Here is an 18,184-nt window from a genome sequence, read left to right on the forward strand (position 1 = left end):
TCCCTCACTTCTCTGGGTAATTATCCAATGCTCTTACTATGTAATCGGTGCCAGTACCAGATATGGACAATGGACCTAGCTCAGTTTCAGGAGATTTAAGCAAATCCTCCTGAATAATCGACACCTTGTTAGTGATATTCATGCAAAACCTTTAATGAACAAATTCTTCAGCCAGACAAAGCTTCATACAAAGATCTGATTGGAAGTACTGGTTGGTAGGGGAAGAAGATATGAAAATCGTGTGACAAACAAGAAGGAACTGGAGGTCTGGGAACGTGAAACGTGAAGGCACTAAATCTCCAGTTGTCTGGACACAACAAGAACTTCTGAATTGAGCAAAATTCTCCATCCCCGGCCTTAAGGGATTTATTTGCTCTTGTCCCATTCAACAAACAGGTTCATTTTGACATCAACGTTCAACATAAAACTTGCTGGGGGGGAATAAAGGGGAGCACCCAGCTTACAACACTTCACGTATTGTTTCTTTACTCTACATCAAAGTCCAGAACCTCCACTTTGCTCGGCCAGGGGATGTGTCTCTGTTTCTCGGCAACTCCGTAGACACATTTTGTATCGGAGATTCGGAAATTAAAGGCGCGAGTTTCTTTTGCATCGGATACAAACAGATTGTGTAGAAATTCCCCTGTTCTCCAGTTCCACAGTGAAAGGTTCCCCTCGGGGGTCCTGGATATAACAAAGTCCCGGTGCATTTCAAGGCTTTCATCTCGGACGTCGATCCCTTGGGAACCCTGCAATACATTCAAGCGCTGCCTGGTTTTAACGTCCCAGATTTCGGCAGTGTGTCCGTCGGTTCCTAAGATGAGAATGTTGTTCTTCATCGCCATGACGCCGGAGTAGGTCTTGTTTTCAGCTATTGCAAAGATACATTTCCCGGTTTCCACGTCCCAAATGAGGACGGACTTATCCTTGCACTGGCTAACTACATGGGTCCCATCAAACTGCACATAGGGGGGGTTGATATTGTGCATGTTATAGCTGTGCAAACAGGTTTCTGTCTCCGGATTCCAGATTTTCACTCGAGCACCCATGTCTTCACTGGCCACCCGTCGGCCATCATAACAGACCCATATGATGCGAGAGCTGTGACCCGTCAGGATGTGTAAGCACCGCCCAGTCTCAATATTCCAAACGCGGATGGTGTAATCGCAAGAACCACTCACTGCCTGTTGCTCATGGAGATGCAAACAACTCACACTGTCTCTATGGCCGCGCAGTGTCCGGATACATTCGCCACTCTCCACATTCCACACTTTCAGTGTCAGATCGTCAGAGCCGCTAACGATGATGTCTCCTCTCATTTGAATATCACAAACCTCAGCCCTGTGACCAACCAGGGTCTTTAGGCATTTGCCTGTAACTGCCGACCAGATCTTTATAATATCGTAATGGGTCGTACCGACCAACTGCTTCCCATCATATTCCAAGCACAGGAAGGTGGGATCCTCTTTACTTAGTTCCAGGGTGATTTTTCTGTATCTTCCCAGGCACCAGTTGTTATGGATCCTGAGCTGACGGATGTAAGTGCTTTTCCATGGAGATGTAGAGCCTGTAGCTGAGCTTATGTACAGCGGCTCCTCAATGCCACGAGCCTTGCACTTTCCCTGCCACAGACCTTCATCCTCAGCCAACTGTCTCCAGCGCTGGCAAGTCTGTGCCACCTGCAGGATCTCCTTGCCATCAAGGTACCAGAGGATGCGCAATGCCAACTCATCCGCTAACTGACACACATAGTCCTCACTGGCTTCCATTCTGCTCTGATTGGCTCCTGTCCCAGCCCTCCTGCTCCTTTCCATTGGCTGCATCTGGTGGGAGTAGTTCATGTGGCCCTGTGCTCTCTATAGGGGCCCCAGTGATGGCACGTGATGTCCCTGCTCAGCTGATTTACACCCTCTCCCCTGGGAGACAAACACAAACTCCTATAGGAATCCCACACTTTAGCCAAGATCCACACAGGAAGGATGGAATGGAGGATGCTGGGAAGAGAAACACAGGAAGCTCCCAGGAGGAATGGAGGATGCTGGGAAGTTGCAGAGCGGAAGTGGCTTAAGAATGGAGGATGCTGGGAAGACAGACGCAGGAGTGACTGACAGGCACAAGAAGGACTGAGTTATCAAATGTGACTTTGAGTAGAACCGGGTGGGACTGTGTTTATTCCTTGCTCAGGAACTCACCGAGCCGCTGTATTGTAAAAGTCTGTGAAATTAGCGGCAGTTCCTAACTCTCCAACTTTATGTCCCGCCCCTTTGTGTATCCAGCCAATCACACGCCTTCTCCTGGTGTGCAAGTTATTGCCCCGCCCCACTCAGCGCGGACACGTGTAGGCGACGCCGGAAGTGGCCGCTAAGGAGGAAGTGACGTGAGCTCGCTGTGTATCCGCTCATGACTCCTCTCCGGCCCAGCAGCACTGGCTGTAATTACACCGGAGAAACGGACTCGGCACTGGGTCTCGGGCAAATCCTGCTGGAAGGGTTAACCCTATAGTAACGGGACTGTACACTGGGGGTCCCTTATACACAGGAGCCTGACATTGTAATTGTCTCACAATAGGAAGCCACGAGCAGCCCCACGTTACTCTACTGCGGAGCCTCACAATAGGAATCCATCAGTCTCACCCACTGTCAGTTACAGACTCAATACAAATGAAGCTTTTATATACACCCCCATTTATCCTGCGACTGCTCCCTGTTTCTCTTCTGACCCTGTCACCCCAAATCTCTCCTACTGGATCCATTCAATCTCCTGGGCTCAATCTCACAGACTGGTGCCCCTCTCCCTTCTCTGGGCCAATATTGCTCCTCCATCACCCTATTGTCACCCCCATGTGCTTCACCCCCCAAGTGTCACCCCATGTGCTTCACCCTATTGTCACCCCCATGTGCTTCACCCCCCAAGTGTCACCCCATGTGCTTCACCCTATTGTCACCCCCATGTGCTTCACCCCCCAAGTGTCACCCCATGTGCTTCACCCTATTGTCACCCCCATGTGCTTCACCCCCCAAGTGTCACCCCATGTGCTTCACCCTATTGTCACCCCCATGTGCTTCACCCCCCAAGTGTCACCCCATGTGCATCACCCTATTGTTACCCCCATGTGCTTCACCCCCCAAGTGTCACCCCATGTGCACCACCCCCTAATCTAACCCCCCATGTGCAACTCACCCTCTTTTCCCCCCCCATCTTCTCTCAATGAGAAATCTTCCCTCACCCCAAATGCCTATTCTATTATCCTCCCAGAACCGACTAAATGGGCCCCATTAAAGGCAAAGTAGAGGCGTCACGTGATCACTTTGGGCCCCAGGTTTTCCTATGGAACTAAATCCATTCAGCTTTTATATCCAGTGACCTCTGACCTGCCCCAAACCCAGGGTTCCCCAAATCTGCAGGAGCTGTCACTGGGTTTTTGTCATGGAGATGCCCCAGTAGTTGGCTTGGTCCATCCGATATATCAGTGGGGTAATTGCTGGGGTGCAGGGGGTGTGATTGTACCCAGGTCTGTACCCCCTTGTGACTTGTCAGAGAAACAATGACTTGTAGGTTTGGATGAAGCAGAAGTCACAAATTCACTGGCAAATACATTGTAATTAAATGTGTATCACAGTCCCGGCCTATAGATTTATTGTATTTTGTGGTTATGCACCGACCCCGCCCAGTTGTGACCTCTGACCTAAACCCTATTTAATGACAAACATGAAAAAGGAATATAAACGTCATGTGACTGAGCTGAGACAATGAATATAATATATAGTGAATATAATGAATGACACATTGTGTAGTGTAAATAATCAAGTTACTCCTCAGTATCGGCTCAGTCTTTATGTGACGTCTGTTTGATTGACAGGTGGCTCTCATATCTCTTTTGGGGGAGGGGCTCCCTTTTTTAGCAGAATAAGTCAAATAAAAAGTAACAGACTGACAAACACCCTGTGACAGAGAAACAGGATTTCGTTCAGAGCCGGTTATTTTTAAAGAGTGAGCGTCCAAAGGATGTATTAGACCTGTCAATCAAAAACTGACTCCACCCACTGCATGAAGAGCCAATGAAGAGAGACAGGTTTGTCCGAGGGAAAGAATGAAGAGTAACTTGATTATTTCATAAATATAGAATTTTTCACTGATTATATGTAGAAAATGTCTTATTTCAGAGAGATGAAGCTTATGTTTCGCAATAGATCCCCTTTAAAACTGCACTAGCCTTACTGTAGGACGCCAGGAGCAGCACTTTGTATCCAGTCCTATGGGAGGAATCCACCAATGCACAGGGTTAGTTACACAGAACTGAAAGAATAAACAATATGTGTCTCACTGCAAGTGTTTATTAGTGCAAAATAATCATCCAAAACAGATTCTATTAAACCAGCCTCTCCCAGCTGACACTTTCACTCCATCGGCTGATAATAATAATAATATTAATAATAATAATCAGAGGCTGTATTCACTCACATTCATTTTATTCCTGCAACGTTATCTCAATCCCCATTATTGTTTATATTTAAGTTCAGTAATGTTTCACAGCTGAAGCCTCAGTGTCAGTGTATCACTATCTGCTTATTAATCAAATAATCAGAATATTAAAGGCAATGCAAAGCCTGTGTATATATTATATCAGTTTATATCTAAATACTGATCCTGCTGTTGTGCCACAGATATAAAGAGCGACACGTTTGTGGCACAACTGCCGACTCCTGTCACCTTTTCTATATGAGACAATCAGGCTGCGTCGCTGAACTGCAATGAGAGGTGCAACAGTTAAAACTCATTGCCAGGCAAATGCCTTAGAAACAGGGCGGAGCTACAGAATGCCCCACCTCTTTGTATTGAGTACATATGGACTGACATATACTATGGGCAATAACCATCCCCAGTGAGTTAATGACTGTATAGTTACATATATTTTAGGGATGCACCGAATCCAGGTTCCGTTTCGGGATTCGGCCTTTTTCAGCAGAATTCAGATTCGGCCAAATCCTTGTGCCTGGCCGAACCAAATTTGCATATGTAAATTAGGGGCTGGTAGGGAAATCATGACTTTTCTTCATAAAAGAAGATTTTTTTCACTTTCTCCTTTCCTGACGCTAATTTCCATATGCAAATTAGGATTCGGATTTGGTTTAGGATTCGGGGATTCAGCCGAATTGCAAATAGTGGATTCGGTGCATCTCTAATGTATAAATGTGTGAGTGTACAGATCTCTTACAAATAAGGCACTGTTTATAACGAGTCACTAAGGCGCTTATTCATCAAAATCTGAATTTTTCTGATGTATTAAATAAAAAAAAGTCAGACCAAACTAGAATCTGCGTTTTAACCTTATTTATCAATTAAAGAAACACGAAAAAACTGGATCTGGAAAAACCACAACTTTTTCAGATTGTCGCATGAAAACTGCAACTTTTTTGGATTGTTGTATGATAAAATCAGATTTGACGCCCGAAAAGTCTGGATTTTTCATGAAATCGGTGGAAAAAACCACAATGTTCGGATTATCGAATGAAAACCCAGCGCAGACCATAATATCTTCTAATTGCAAATGGGACGTCTGCTACTCCTACAGGACCTCGACAGGTTCAACATGGAGGATTTTCACATTCAGAATTTTTGTATCCTCGGGGTATAATACATCTCGAATAAATCAATGGTTTTTTTCCATAAAAAATTGGATTTTACAGTAAAAAAAAAAACGAAAATTTAGAGTTTTTACCTTTCGGACTTTAATAAATAACCCCCTAAATTACTTAGGGTAAATTCACACCTGGAGATTCGGTGAGATTAAGTCGCCCAGCAACTAATCGCCTCTTCTTTGGGGCGACTAATCTCCCCGAACAGCTTCCGCCTGTAAGACGGGGGGAAGCTGTTTTCCGAAGTCGCCTCCTGAGGAAACTTCGGAAATTGAAGCACCGCGAGTGCATTGCCGCAGGCAATTTTTCATTTTAGCCGGCGGAAGGCAGTTGAAGATCGTCACCCCGAAGAAGAGGCTAAATCTCCCCGAATCTGCCCGTGTGCCCCTGTCCTTATCTGATAATTGGGAACAAAGAAAGGCAAATTCACTAGGGGCCTTGCGTTGCTGAAATGTTCCAGGAATTCCATGAAGGTTTAACTATAACTTGAACCGTTTCCTCTTCCCCCAATCACTGAAGTCCAACACTCTCACCTGCACTTTCCCATATTTCCCCCCAATCACACAGATCACTTTTGTAGGGGAAACCATCACATAAGACAGAGGTTCGAGCGATTTCTTAAAGTGAAAGGAATAAATTTTTTCTTTCACATCAAAGAAGGTGTTGGGCTCGAAACCCCCGAGTGGCACCGGCCCAAACCCCGCGTCGCTGATCACGAAATTCCTGCGGAGTCGCGCATTTTCCGCATCGCGCTGAATCGTTTTCTGATTAAAACCAGCAGACAGGGCTTTCTCTCCCCACAGATGTAAGTTGATGGTCTCTGATACTGTAATGATGTATTTATAAAGGTCCCCTATTATTCGGATGGGCTCCCTTGTTTCAGTGTCCCACACGTTTATTTCACCATTGTCAGTGACTAGTAGTAGCCGCGAGCCTTTCAGCTCCGAGTGATGGATTCTGTCAGTGCCGGGAAGTGGGAACGTCACCAAACAGCTCGGAGTGTCGGGGTCCCAGATATTTAGGGTGCAGCTGTATCTGCCATTAACACTCACCACCCTTTGACCATCATAGTGAATATATTTAATGTACTCCACATCCACCATGAGAACGTGTAAGCACTCTCCTGTCTCCATATCCCAAATTCTGATGGAGCCGTCACGTGACCCGCTCTCTACCCGTCTCTCGTGGATAAATACACAGCTGACAGGATCAATATGGCCGCACAGGGTGTGTAGACTTTCCCCGCTCTCTCCATTCCACACTTTTATTGTCCCATCCGCAGATCCACTGATAATGATGTGATCTCTCATTGCCATCGCTGTGATATTATGTGTGTGTCCCACAAGGGTCCTCAGACACTCGCCTGTAACTGCCGACCAGATCTTTATCATATTATACTGTGATGTAATGACCAGTTCCTTCCCATTGAATTTCCAGTGCTCCATACAAAGATTCTCCTCATTTATATCCAGTCTGGTTGTTTGGAATCTTCCCAGGCGCCAGTTGGTATCGATCCTGAGCTGACGGATGTAAGAGCTTTTCCATGGACCAGATCTAGAGGCTTTAGCCTTTCTCCTTGTTATACACAGCGGCTCCTCAATGCCACGAGCCTTGCACTTTCCCTGCCACAGACCTTCATCCTCAGCCAACTGTCTCCAGCGCCGGCAAGTCTGTGCCACCTGCAGGATCTCCTTGCCATCAAGGTACCAGAGGATGCGCAATGCCAACTCATCCGCTAACTGCGAAACATAGTCCCCAGGGTCACGGGCTTCCATTCTGCTCTGCTTGGCTCCCATAGCTTTTGTGGTTCAGCCCAGCTCTAGGGCAATATGAGGAGGCTGCTCCTGAAAAGCCGGTTGGTGGAGGAACAGAGGATTCTGGGAAGTAGAGTCGCCCCTTTCTGTGGGTGCAGCTCCGGGCAGGGGCATCAGTCGGTGACATTAGTGCTGCCGTTCTAAAAACATTACTGTCCAGGTAAAAAGGCGACGGGTGCAGCCCTGCTGGGAGGACGGACTCTGGAAGTTCCCAAGGAAGTTACAGCAGTTGCTACAGTTCCCAAGGAATGGAGGATCCTGGGTAGATCAATACTGGCAGTTGCAGTTGACAGATTCCCATCAGCGAGGAGGTTCCCAGGCCGTGTAGAAACACCACAATCTACGTCTATAGCACATTTGACTTCTGGGTGGATTTTGCCTGAGTAATTAAGTCCAGAATTTGTCCTCAGTCCCTCACTATGGCATCCCTTGACCCCTCCCCTTTTATATAATAACATTTCTGTGTCTGAGCCAATCCTTGCATGTTCCTCCACTTCATTCATACAGCTGGGAGCCAATAGGCAGAGAGACTGAGCTGCAGACAGACAGAGCTATTGGCTGGAGGTGGAGCTGGGAGGAGCTACAGAGGTGATTGGTTGACATATATTTCCTGCATTTATTATGTGTCCGTGCTGCTCCTGCCCTACACTTACTCCTCCCATGTGCCCCGGCATTTAGTAAACCACGAGGAAGTGCCAATAAATTCCGTCTCATACTTATTCCAGCGCCTGTCACAGACCAATAGGATCTTCCAGGTGTTTGGCCCCACAGCTGTGAGTGAGAGAGAGAGAGACCTATGGGACCTGTTATCCAGAATGCTCGAGGCCTGGGGTTTTCCGGATAACAGATCTTTCTGTAATTTGGATCTTCATACCTAAAGTCTACTAGAAAATCATGTAAACATTAAATAAATCCAATATATTGAATACATCTTATTTTGTTATCAAGTTATTTTGGATCGAGTTTTATTATTAGACAGAAAAATGAAATAATTTTTAAATATTTGATTATAATGAAGTCAACGGTAGATGGTCTTTTCTGTAATTCTGAGCTTTCTGGTTTGGATCCCATATATATATATATATATATATATAGTGAATAAAGTAGCCCCTCTTGTAAAATATAAGGATATTATAAGCTACCGAGGAGTTTCATGACCATATAAAAGTACGAGGCCGAAGGCCGAGTTATACAGGTCATGGAACTCCGAGGTAACTTCTAATATCCTCATATTTTACAACTGGGGGTACTTTATTTATTATAATACACAAATTTCAGTGAGTCATGTGACAGAAATGACATCACTACTCACCGTTTATAAGGATATAATTTACAAGATATTCATGGCTTTTGTGTATTATATGTATATTAGGCTCACAATGAAAGGTTGTGTCCCAGGCCCCTCCTGAAGAGCAGTTGTTGGGCGCAGTGCCCTTGTTATTTCCAGGCCCCTCAGTAAAACTTGCCCAGGAAGAGCGAGACCCACACATACAGGCTCCCCATGAACAGAGGGAAGAGAATGGAGGATGCTGGGAAGAGAAATACAGGAATGGAGGTTGCTAAGGAGACACAGAGGGGTAAATTTATCAAAGAGTGAAGTTCCGCCACTAGAGTGAAATTCCGCAGCTCTCCATTCATTTCTATGGGATTTTGAAAGGCGTATTTATCAATGGGTGAAAGTGAAAGTTCATCCTTTGATAAATACGCCTATAAAAATCCCATAGAAATGAATGGAGAGCTGCGGAATTTCACTCTAGTGGTGGAATTTCACTATTAACTTCACTCTTTGATAAATATACCCCAGAGACGTTTCCTAGAAATGGAGGCCGTTGGCCATCGAGGTTACCAAGTTGTGTGGAAACATCAGACTCCCTGTCACTGGTGAATTTACTTCTGGAAGGATTGTTCCTGTGACGTGAGGAATACAAATTTATCCTCAGTCCCTCACTCCTACAAACCTTGACTCCTCCTTCCGGCAAACGGCTTTCAACGTTTTGCTGTGAGCCCCATCATTGCCCCGCCCTCTCTCTTGTGCGAGCCAATCGCTGCTTGTCCTTTCCCTACATTCCACTGCTGGAAGTGTTAGGTCTATAGTTAGTGATATTGTCCCATTCTGATCTACATCTATAAAAGTATTATTAGCTTTCTGTTCCATGGAAACTATGACTTCAATAGGCGCCTCACCTTTCATTTCACTTTTAGTATGATACAGAATGGCGAATTCTAAGCAACTTTTCAATTGGTCTTCACTGTTTATTTTGTATAGTTTTTCAATGATTTGCCTTTTTCTCTTGACTCTTTCCAGCTTTCAAATAGGGGGTCACTGACCCTCATCTAAACAATAATAAATTCATATAAAAAATAATAAATGAGAATTTAATTTTCACTGTTTCCCAAAATTTTCAACAAAGCAAAATGGTACAGATTTTCAGTGGGGTAAGTACAGAGGGGGGCCCAGGAGGTATAGGGGTCCCTAATACGAATACAATCTCAATAAATATTGTTAAAACAGCTCAACCTCTAGACATTGTGGCGGCCTGAGGATTTGTGCCCCAAAATTGTCTGAAATTGAGGAAAGTCATCGGAAATTGCGAGGGGCATGTTTATTAACAATGGTGATAAATGTCTGGAGAGATTTGTGGAGGTGGTGCCCGCGGCAACCAATCAGCAATTAGATTTAGACAGCCACCTATAAAATAAAAGATCTGATTGGTTGCTATGGGCAACATCTCCAATGTTAGTAAACATGCCCCTAAGAGTGACGGGAAACTGGGGTTCAGAGCAACTCCTGACTTCTACAATACCCAGTCCCATTGCATGCTGGGTATTGTAGTCTTACATTCAACTTAGCAAATTGTTAAATAAAAACCACATTACCCAACATGCATTGGGAGACACAGGCTTGGCACATTAGGGCAAGAAAAAAACAGCCAAAGGCCCAAAAAGTAGCCCAAATTTGTACCTTTTGTACTTTCAAAACCAGCCTGGGCTTTAAATTTGTCTGGAAAACTGACAACCCTGCGTACAGGTGACACATGAACCGAGTAAGTCACAGGTTGCTCTCTTCTCTGTGATTGGAGGATGGGAATCACAGTGCACTCGAGCAGCGATCACAGGTAACGGGGTATCTAACTGGCCTGAGAGGTACAGTCCTGCCAGATACAGCAGAAAACACTAGGGGACCCCAACTAAGTTTGCAGTGGGGGCTGGGATAATACTCTGTGTCAGTTGTTGTTGGTGGGGTCAGTAGCCGCTTTGCTCACTAGCCTGTACATGGTGCTAGCCAATACCCACTCTCCCTATAACATACCTGCCAACATTTTGGAAACAGAAAGGGGAACAAAAAGGTTTGCTGTGCCCTGTGTGCTGATTATTTGTGACCACGCCCATTTTTATGTGGCCACACCCCCTAATTACCACGTCCATTTTACAAAATTCGGCAGGTTATGAAAGTTTGAACACATTTCTGTGTTTTTTCTGTGTTATTACAGTGTTGCTAATGAAGGTGAATTGCCCTTTAAACTGTGGGTTTCAGTTCTTCCAAGAGACTTGATATTGTTACAAAAGTATCTAAGTATCTGTTCTGGGCTCTCTGCCAAAAGCCAATTAAGTTAGAGACTTTGTATCTTTTTCTGGCTGTTCCTTGCAGGAGATCAAAGAGAAAGTCGGGACATTTCAGTAACAGACCCGGGACTGCAGGTTGAGCTGTCAAAATCGGGACTGTCCAGCGTGGTATCATGTCCTAGTGAGGGACCAGTAACAGATATAGACCCTTTTACTTATATTCCAGTCTCTCATTCAAGACGCTGCCTGGTTGCTAAGCTAAACGAGACCCTAGCAATCACAAACTGCAAACACTGAATAACTGAAAAACCACAAATAATAGAAAATGAAAAGCAATTGCAAATTGTCTCAGAATGTCCGTCTGTACATCGCACTAACAGTTAATTTAAAGGTGAACACCCTCTTTAATCAAAGTCCAGCACCAGCATGTGCACGTGCCGACTATTCCGCACAAAGAAGCAGAAGAGTTTTGGGCTAGAGACCAGGAACTCATAGACAGTCTGATGTCTCCTTATCACTGGCTCCATATTGAAGTTTGGGTTTATACCCCAGCGAGGCATCTGCCCAAACCGTCTGTGGCATCGCACGTTTTGTAAATAGTTCCGCAACTTCTCGGAGTGTTTTAACAAGTCTAAGTCCCCTTCATTTTGTAATAAAGTGGTGAGTTGTCCCGCGGGGCTAGAGACGAGGCTATTGACCTTGAGTGTAGATCTGAAGGTGGGTTATTGTTTGGATGGGCTCCCCTGTGTCCCACACTGTTATTGTACCAGTGACCAGTAATAGCCGCGAGCCTTTCAGCTCCGAGTGTTGGATGTGCTGGTAAATGGGACTTGGGAAAGTGATCAAACAGCTCTGAGTTTTGGGGTCCCAGAAATTTAGGGTGCCGCTGTCTGTGCCATCAACACTCACCACCCTTTCCCCATCATAGTGAATATATGTGATATTGTGTAGCTGCACCGTGAGAACGTCTAAGCACTGTCCCGTCTCAATATCCCAAATTCGGATGGTGTGATCACGTGACCCGCTCTCTACCCGTCTCTCGTGGATAAATACACAGCTGACAGGATCAATATGGCCGCACAGGGTGTGTAGACTTTCCCCGCTCTCTCCATTCCACACTTTTACTGTCCCATCCGCAGATCCACTGATAATGATGTGATCTCTCATTTTCATTGTTACAATTTCATCTGTGAGTCCCACAAGGGTCCTCAGATGTTTTCCACTAACTGCCGACCAGATTTGTATTGTTCCTTTAATTCCCAAACAAACCAAATCCTTCCCATCAAAAGGTCCAGGTTGTGAAACTGATATCCCACATATCCAATGTGATTCCTCTGATTCTCCCTCGGGGGCCAGTTGGTATCACCGCTGAGCTGATAGATGTAAGAGCTTTTCCATGGACCAGATCTAGAGGCTTTAGCCTTTCTCCTTGTTATACACAGCGGCTCCTCAATGCCCTCGGCCTTGCACTTTCCCTGCCACAGACCTTCATCCTCAGCCAACTGTCTCCAGCGCCGGCAAGTCTGTGCCACCTGCAGGATCTCCTTGCCATCAAGGTACCAGAGGATGCGCAATGCCAACTCATCCGCTAACTGACACACATAGTCCTCACTGGCTTCCACTCTGCTCTGACTGGCACAACCCATATCCTCAGTCCAACTCTGGAGCAACTTCAGCACCTCCTCAAATGATGGGACGTCGTTCCACAGCTTTTTATTTGCAGCCCCCTGAGTAAAATGTTCCCAGGAATAGAGGCAACCAGAAGCGTCCAGCAAGATCCCCAAATAAATGTAAATGATAAGGATATTAGAAGTCACTGAGGGGTTGTTCTGTGACCATATAAAGGCACAAGGCTGCAGGCTGAGTTATACAGGGAACTCTGAGTATCACTCATGTATTATAAGGGATAATGTACCCCCTACTGTAAATGATAAGGATATTAGAAGTCACTGAGGGGTTGTTCTGTGACCATATAAAGACACAAGGCTGCAGGCTGAGTTATACAGGGAACTCTGAGTATCACTCATGTATTATAAGGGATAATGTACCCCCTACTGTAAATGATAAGGATATTAGAAGTCACTGAGGGGTTGTTCTGTGACCATATAAAGACACAAGGCTGCAGGCTGAGTTATACAGGGAACTCTGAGTATCACTCATGTATTATAAGGGATAATGTACCCCCTACTGTAAATGATAAGGATATTAGAAGTCACTGAGGGGTTGTTCTGTGACCATATAAAGGCACAAGGCTGCAGGCTGAGTTATACAGGGAACTCTGAGTATCACTCATGTATTATAAGGGATAATGTACCCCCTACTGTAAATGATAAGGATATTAGAAGTCACTGAGGGGTTGTTCTGTGACCATATAAAGGCACAAGGCTGCAGGCTGAGTTATACAGGGAACTCTGAGTATCACTCATGTATTATAAGGGATAATGTACCCCTACTGTAAATGATAAGGATATTAGAAGTCACTGAGGGGTTGTTCTGTGACCATATAAAGGCACAAGGCTGCAGGCTGAATTATACAGGGAACTCTGAGTATCACTCATGTATTATAAGGGATAATGTACCCCCTACTGTAAATGATAAGGATATTAGAAGTCACTGAGGGGTTGTTCTGTGACCATATAAAGACACAAGGCTGCAGGCTGCGTTATACAGGGAACTCTGAGTATCACTCATGTATTATAAGGGATAATGTACCCCCTACTGTAAATGATAAGGATATTAGAAGTCACTGAGGGGTTGTTCTGTGACCATATAAAGGCACAAGGCTGCAGGCTGAGTTATACAGGGAACTCTGAGTATCACTCATGTATTATAAGGGATAATGTACCCCCTACTGTAAATGATAAGGATATTAGAAGTCACTGAGGGGTTGTTCTGTGACCATATAAAGACACAAGGCTGCAGGCTGCGTTATACAGGGAACTCTGAGTATCACTCATGTATTATAAGGGATAATGTACCCCCTACTGTAAATGATAAGGATATTAGAAGTCACTGAGGGGTTGTTCTGTGACCATATAAAGGCACAAGGCTGCAGGCTGAGTTATACAGGGAACTCTGAGTATCACTCATGTATTATAAGGGATAATGTACCCCCTACTGTAAATGATAAGGATATTAGAAGTCACTGAGGGGTTGTTCTGTGACCATATAAAGGCACAAGGCTGCAGGCTGAGTTATACAGGGAACTCTGAGTATCACTCATGTATTATAAGGGATAATGTACCCCCTACTGTAAATGATAAGGATATTAGAAGTCACTGAGGGGTTGTTCTCCCATATAAAGACACAAGGCTGCAGGCTGAGTTATACAGGGAACTCTGAGTATCACTCATGTATTATAAGGGATAATGTACCCCCTACTGTAAATGATAAGGATATTAGAAGTCACTGAGGGGTTGTTCTGTGACCATATAAAGACACAAGGCTGCAGGCTGCGTTATACAGGGAACTCTGAGTATCACTCATGTATTATAAGGGATAATGTACCCCCTACTGTAAATGATAAGGATATTAGAAGTCACTGAGGGGTTGTTCTGTGACCATATAAAGGCACAAGGCTGCAGGCTGAGTTATACAGGGAACTCTGAGTATCACTCATGTATTATAAGGGATAATGTACCCCCTACTGTAAATGATAAGGATATTAGAAGTCACTGAGGGGTTGTTCTGTGACCATATAAAGGCACAAGGCTGCAGGCTGAGTTATACAGGGAACTCTGAGTATCACTCATGTATTATAAGGGATAATGTACCCCCTACTGTAAATGATAAGGATATTAGAAGTCACTGAGGGGTTGTTCTGTGACCATATAAAGACACAAGGCTGCAGGCTGCGTTATACAGGGAACTCTGAGTATCACTCATGTATTATAAGGGATAATGTACCCCCTACTGTAAATGATAAGGATATTAGAAGTCACTGAGGGGTTGTTCTGTGACCATATAAAGGCACAAGGCTGCAGGCTGAGTTATACAGGGAACTCTGAGTATCACTCATGTATTATAAGGGATAATGTACCCCCTACTGTAAATGATAAGGATATTAGAAGTCACTGAGGGGTTGTTCTGTGACCATATAAAGGCACAAGGCTGCAGGCTGAGTTATACAGGGAACTCTGAGTATCACTCATGTATTATAAGGGATAATGTACCCCCTACTGTAAATGATAAGGATATTAGAAGTCACTGAGGGGTTGTTCTGTGACCATATAAAGGCACAAGGCTGCAGGCTGAGTTATACAGGGAACTCTGAGTATCACTCATGTATTATAAGGGATAATGGTACCCCCTACTGTAAATGATAAGGATATTAGAAGTCACTGAGGGGTTGTTCTGTGACCATATAAAGGCACAAGGCTGCAGGCTGAGTTATACAGGGAACTCTGAGTATCACTCATGTATTATAAGGGATAATGTACCCCCTACTGTAAATGATAAGGATATTAGAAGTCACTGAGGGGTTGTTCTGTGACCATATAAAGGCACAAGGCTGCAGGCTGAGTTATACAGGGAACTCTGAGTATCACTCATGTATTATAAGGGATAATGTACCCCCTACTGTAAATGATAAGGATATTAGAAGTCACTGAGGGGTTGTTCTGTGACCATATAAAGGCACAAGGCTGCAGGCTGGTTATACAGGGAACTCTGAGTATCACTCATGTATTATAAGGGATAATGTACCCCCTACTGTAAATGATAAGGATATTAGAAGTCACTGAGGGGTTGTTCTGTGACCATATAAAGACACAAGGCTGCAGGCTGCGTTATACAGGGAACTCTGAGTATCACTCATGTATTATAAGGGATAATGTACCCCCTACTGTAAATGATAAGGATATTAGAAGTCACTGAGGGGTTGTTCTGTGACCATATAAAGGCACAAGGCTGCAGGCTGAGTTATACAGGGAACTCTGAGTATCACTCATGTATTATAAGGGATAATGTACCCCCTACTGTAAATGATAAGGATATTAGAAGTCACTGAGGGGTTGTTCTGTGACCATATAAAGGCACAAGGCTGCAGGCTGAGTTATACAGGGAACTCTGAGTATCACTCATGTATTATAAGGGATAATGTACCCCCTACTGTAAATGATAAGGATATTAGAAGTCACTGAGGGGTTGTTCTGTGACCATATAAAGACACAAGGCTGCAGGCTGAGTTATACAGGGAACTCTGAGTATCACTCATGTATTATAAGGGATAATGTACCCCCTACTGTAAATGATAAGGATATTAGAAGTCACTGAGGGGTTGTTGCTGTGACCATATAAAGGCACAAGGCTGCAGACTGAGTTATACAGGGAACTCTGAGTATCACTCATGTATTATAAGGGATAATGTACCCCCTACTGTAAATGATAAGGATATTAGAAGTCACTGAGGGGTTGTGCTGTGACCATATAAAGGCACAAGGCTGCAGGCTGAGTTATACAGGGAACTCTGAGTATCACTCATGTATTATAAGGGATAATGTACCCCCTACTGTAAATGATAAGGATATTAGAAGTCACTGAGGGGTTGTTCTGTGACCATATAAAGGCACAAGGCTGCAGGCTGAGTTATACAGGGAACTCTGAGTATCACTCATGTATTATAAGGGATAATGTACCCCCTACTGTAAATGATAAGGATATTAGAAGTCACTGAGGGGTTGGTATGTGACCATATAAAGGCACAAGGCTGCAGGCTGAGTTATACAGGGAACTCTGAGTATCACTCATGTATTATAAGGGATAATGTACCCCCTACTGTAAATGATAAGGATATTAGAAGTCACTGAGGGGTTGTTCTGTGACCATATAAAGACACAAGGCTGCAGTTTTGTAGGGGAAGGGCTGGGATAATACTCTGTCTCAGTTGGTCTTGTGGGGGGCAGTAGCTAGTCACTAGTCTGGTTACTCTGGTACATGACACTATCCAGTACCCAACCTTCCTACTGTATAAAGTCCTAGGCAGGCACCAGTATCAGATAAGACACATAAATACACGAGAGAGAGAGAATAATATTGAGGTTACTGAGCCATATCATAATATAATGAGCAGACAGAGCAGGGGCTGAATCTGGGGAGTCAGGCACACAGGGGATCCCTAAAAGTCATAGTCATAAAACAACTCCACAGAAGAAATATTTTTTAATCGGACAAATATTCACCTCTTACAGACGTCTGATCTGTGTCTTTATTTCTGGGGAACTGTCTGAAACCAACTGAACTGAAACAAGTGTTGGAAGGTGAATTTCCCCTTTAACTGTTATTATGATACAATCACTGATTTACGGAGACAATTTTTCTGCTGTTTTGCTTTGTGTCCAGCAACTCTGCAGTCCGGAATTTCCGCAGCTATCTGGTTGCTAGGGTCCAATTTACCTTAGCAACTAGACAATGGCGTGAATAGAAGAGGAGCTGAACAGAAAGATAAGGAATAAAAAGTAACAATTACAATAAAGTCATTGAGCAATTGTTTCACTGGCTGCCGGGGTCAGTGCCCTTCGTTTGAAAGCTGGAAAAAGGCAATAATATTTCATAGCGATATAAAAATAAAGACCAATTGAAAAGCTGCTAAACTTAGGCCATTCTGTAACATATTGGCAGTAAACTTACTCAGTCCCTTAGAGTCAGGAAGCCTGGACAGAACCTACAGCAACCAGACAAATGTTCAGTGAATTAATTAATATAAGAGACTTATTGTTTTGAGATTGGGCTCTAGTTCAGTCTGTGATTAAAGTGACACACACACAAGTAAAAGAAACATAAGAGATTTATTGATACAGTCGCTGAGGGACCCTCCATAAAATGGCTCAATTCCAACATAACCAGATACTCTGAAGTCCAGGCACAAGTCAAAGAGCCTCCCCCCAAATGAAGCTTTATATATGTTTCCCCCACACACGATATAAGAAGTATATACATTTTAGCAACTAACATACTATATATGGTAAAAATACATCATTACTGCATTTAACATACTATATATGGTAAAAACTACACTTAACATACTATATATGGTAAAAATACATCATTACTGCACTTAATAATTCTATATATGGTGAAAATCAAGCATTAAACAGTGTTACATTCCTTGAATTGCTAAAAGCTCTAGACGCCATCTTTAAAGGGGAAGGAAACCTAGTCGGCGCAAAGCCA

The 18,184-nt window shown here is 44.0% G+C and overlaps 4 protein-coding genes across 4 annotated transcripts; all 4 read right to left on the reverse strand.

Annotated features, from left to right (window-relative positions):
- Positions 1–132: 132 nt before the first annotated feature.
- On the reverse strand, positions 133–2,017 carry MGC115598 (uncharacterized protein). Its single transcript, NM_001096074.1, is given in 1 exon segment — positions 133–2,017. A coding segment is annotated over 1 exon segment (1,356 nt). The 5' UTR covers positions 1,842–2,017; the 3' UTR covers positions 133–485.
- A 2,301-nt stretch (positions 2,018–4,318) lies between these two features.
- Positions 4,319–8,277, reverse strand: LOC108713711 (F-box/WD repeat-containing protein 7-like). The gene has a single exon (XM_041589663.1). It carries the CDS (start codon positions 7,430–7,432, stop codon positions 6,116–6,118), a length of 1,317 nt encoding a protein of 438 aa, XP_041445597.1. The 5' UTR covers positions 7,433–8,277; the 3' UTR covers positions 4,319–6,115.
- A 3,145-nt stretch (positions 8,278–11,422) lies between these two features.
- LOC108713596 (F-box/WD repeat-containing protein 7-like) lies at positions 11,423–12,202 on the reverse strand. The gene has a single exon (XM_041589664.1). The coding sequence runs from the start codon at positions 12,185–12,187 to the stop codon at positions 11,705–11,707; it is 483 nt and encodes a 160-aa protein (XP_041445598.1). The 5' UTR covers positions 12,188–12,202; the 3' UTR covers positions 11,423–11,704.
- LOC121402891 (F-box/WD repeat-containing protein 7-like) lies at positions 12,202–12,772 on the reverse strand. The gene has a single exon (XM_041589665.1). It carries the CDS (start codon positions 12,658–12,660, stop codon positions 12,223–12,225), a length of 438 nt encoding a protein of 145 aa, XP_041445599.1. The 5' UTR covers positions 12,661–12,772; the 3' UTR covers positions 12,202–12,222.
- Between the last annotated feature and the right edge of the window lie 5,412 nt (positions 12,773–18,184).

The sequence above is a fragment of the Xenopus laevis genome, chromosome 4L (genome assembly GCF_017654675.1).
Source record: "Xenopus laevis strain J_2021 chromosome 4L, Xenopus_laevis_v10.1, whole genome shotgun sequence".
NCBI classification, from domain to species: domain Eukaryota; kingdom Metazoa; phylum Chordata; class Amphibia; order Anura; family Pipidae; genus Xenopus; species Xenopus laevis.

Coding starts and splice junctions, on each gene's coding strand:
- LOC108713596 (XM_041589664.1), bottom strand. CDS start 12,187: ATGAAAATGAGAGATCACATCATTATCAGTGGATCTGCGGATGGGACA.
- LOC108713711 (XM_041589663.1), bottom strand. CDS start 7,432: ATGGGAGCCAAGCAGAGCAGAATGGAAGCCCGTGACCCTGGGGACTAT.
- LOC121402891 (XM_041589665.1), bottom strand. CDS start 12,660: ATGGGTTGTGCCAGTCAGAGCAGAGTGGAAGCCAGTGAGGACTATGTG.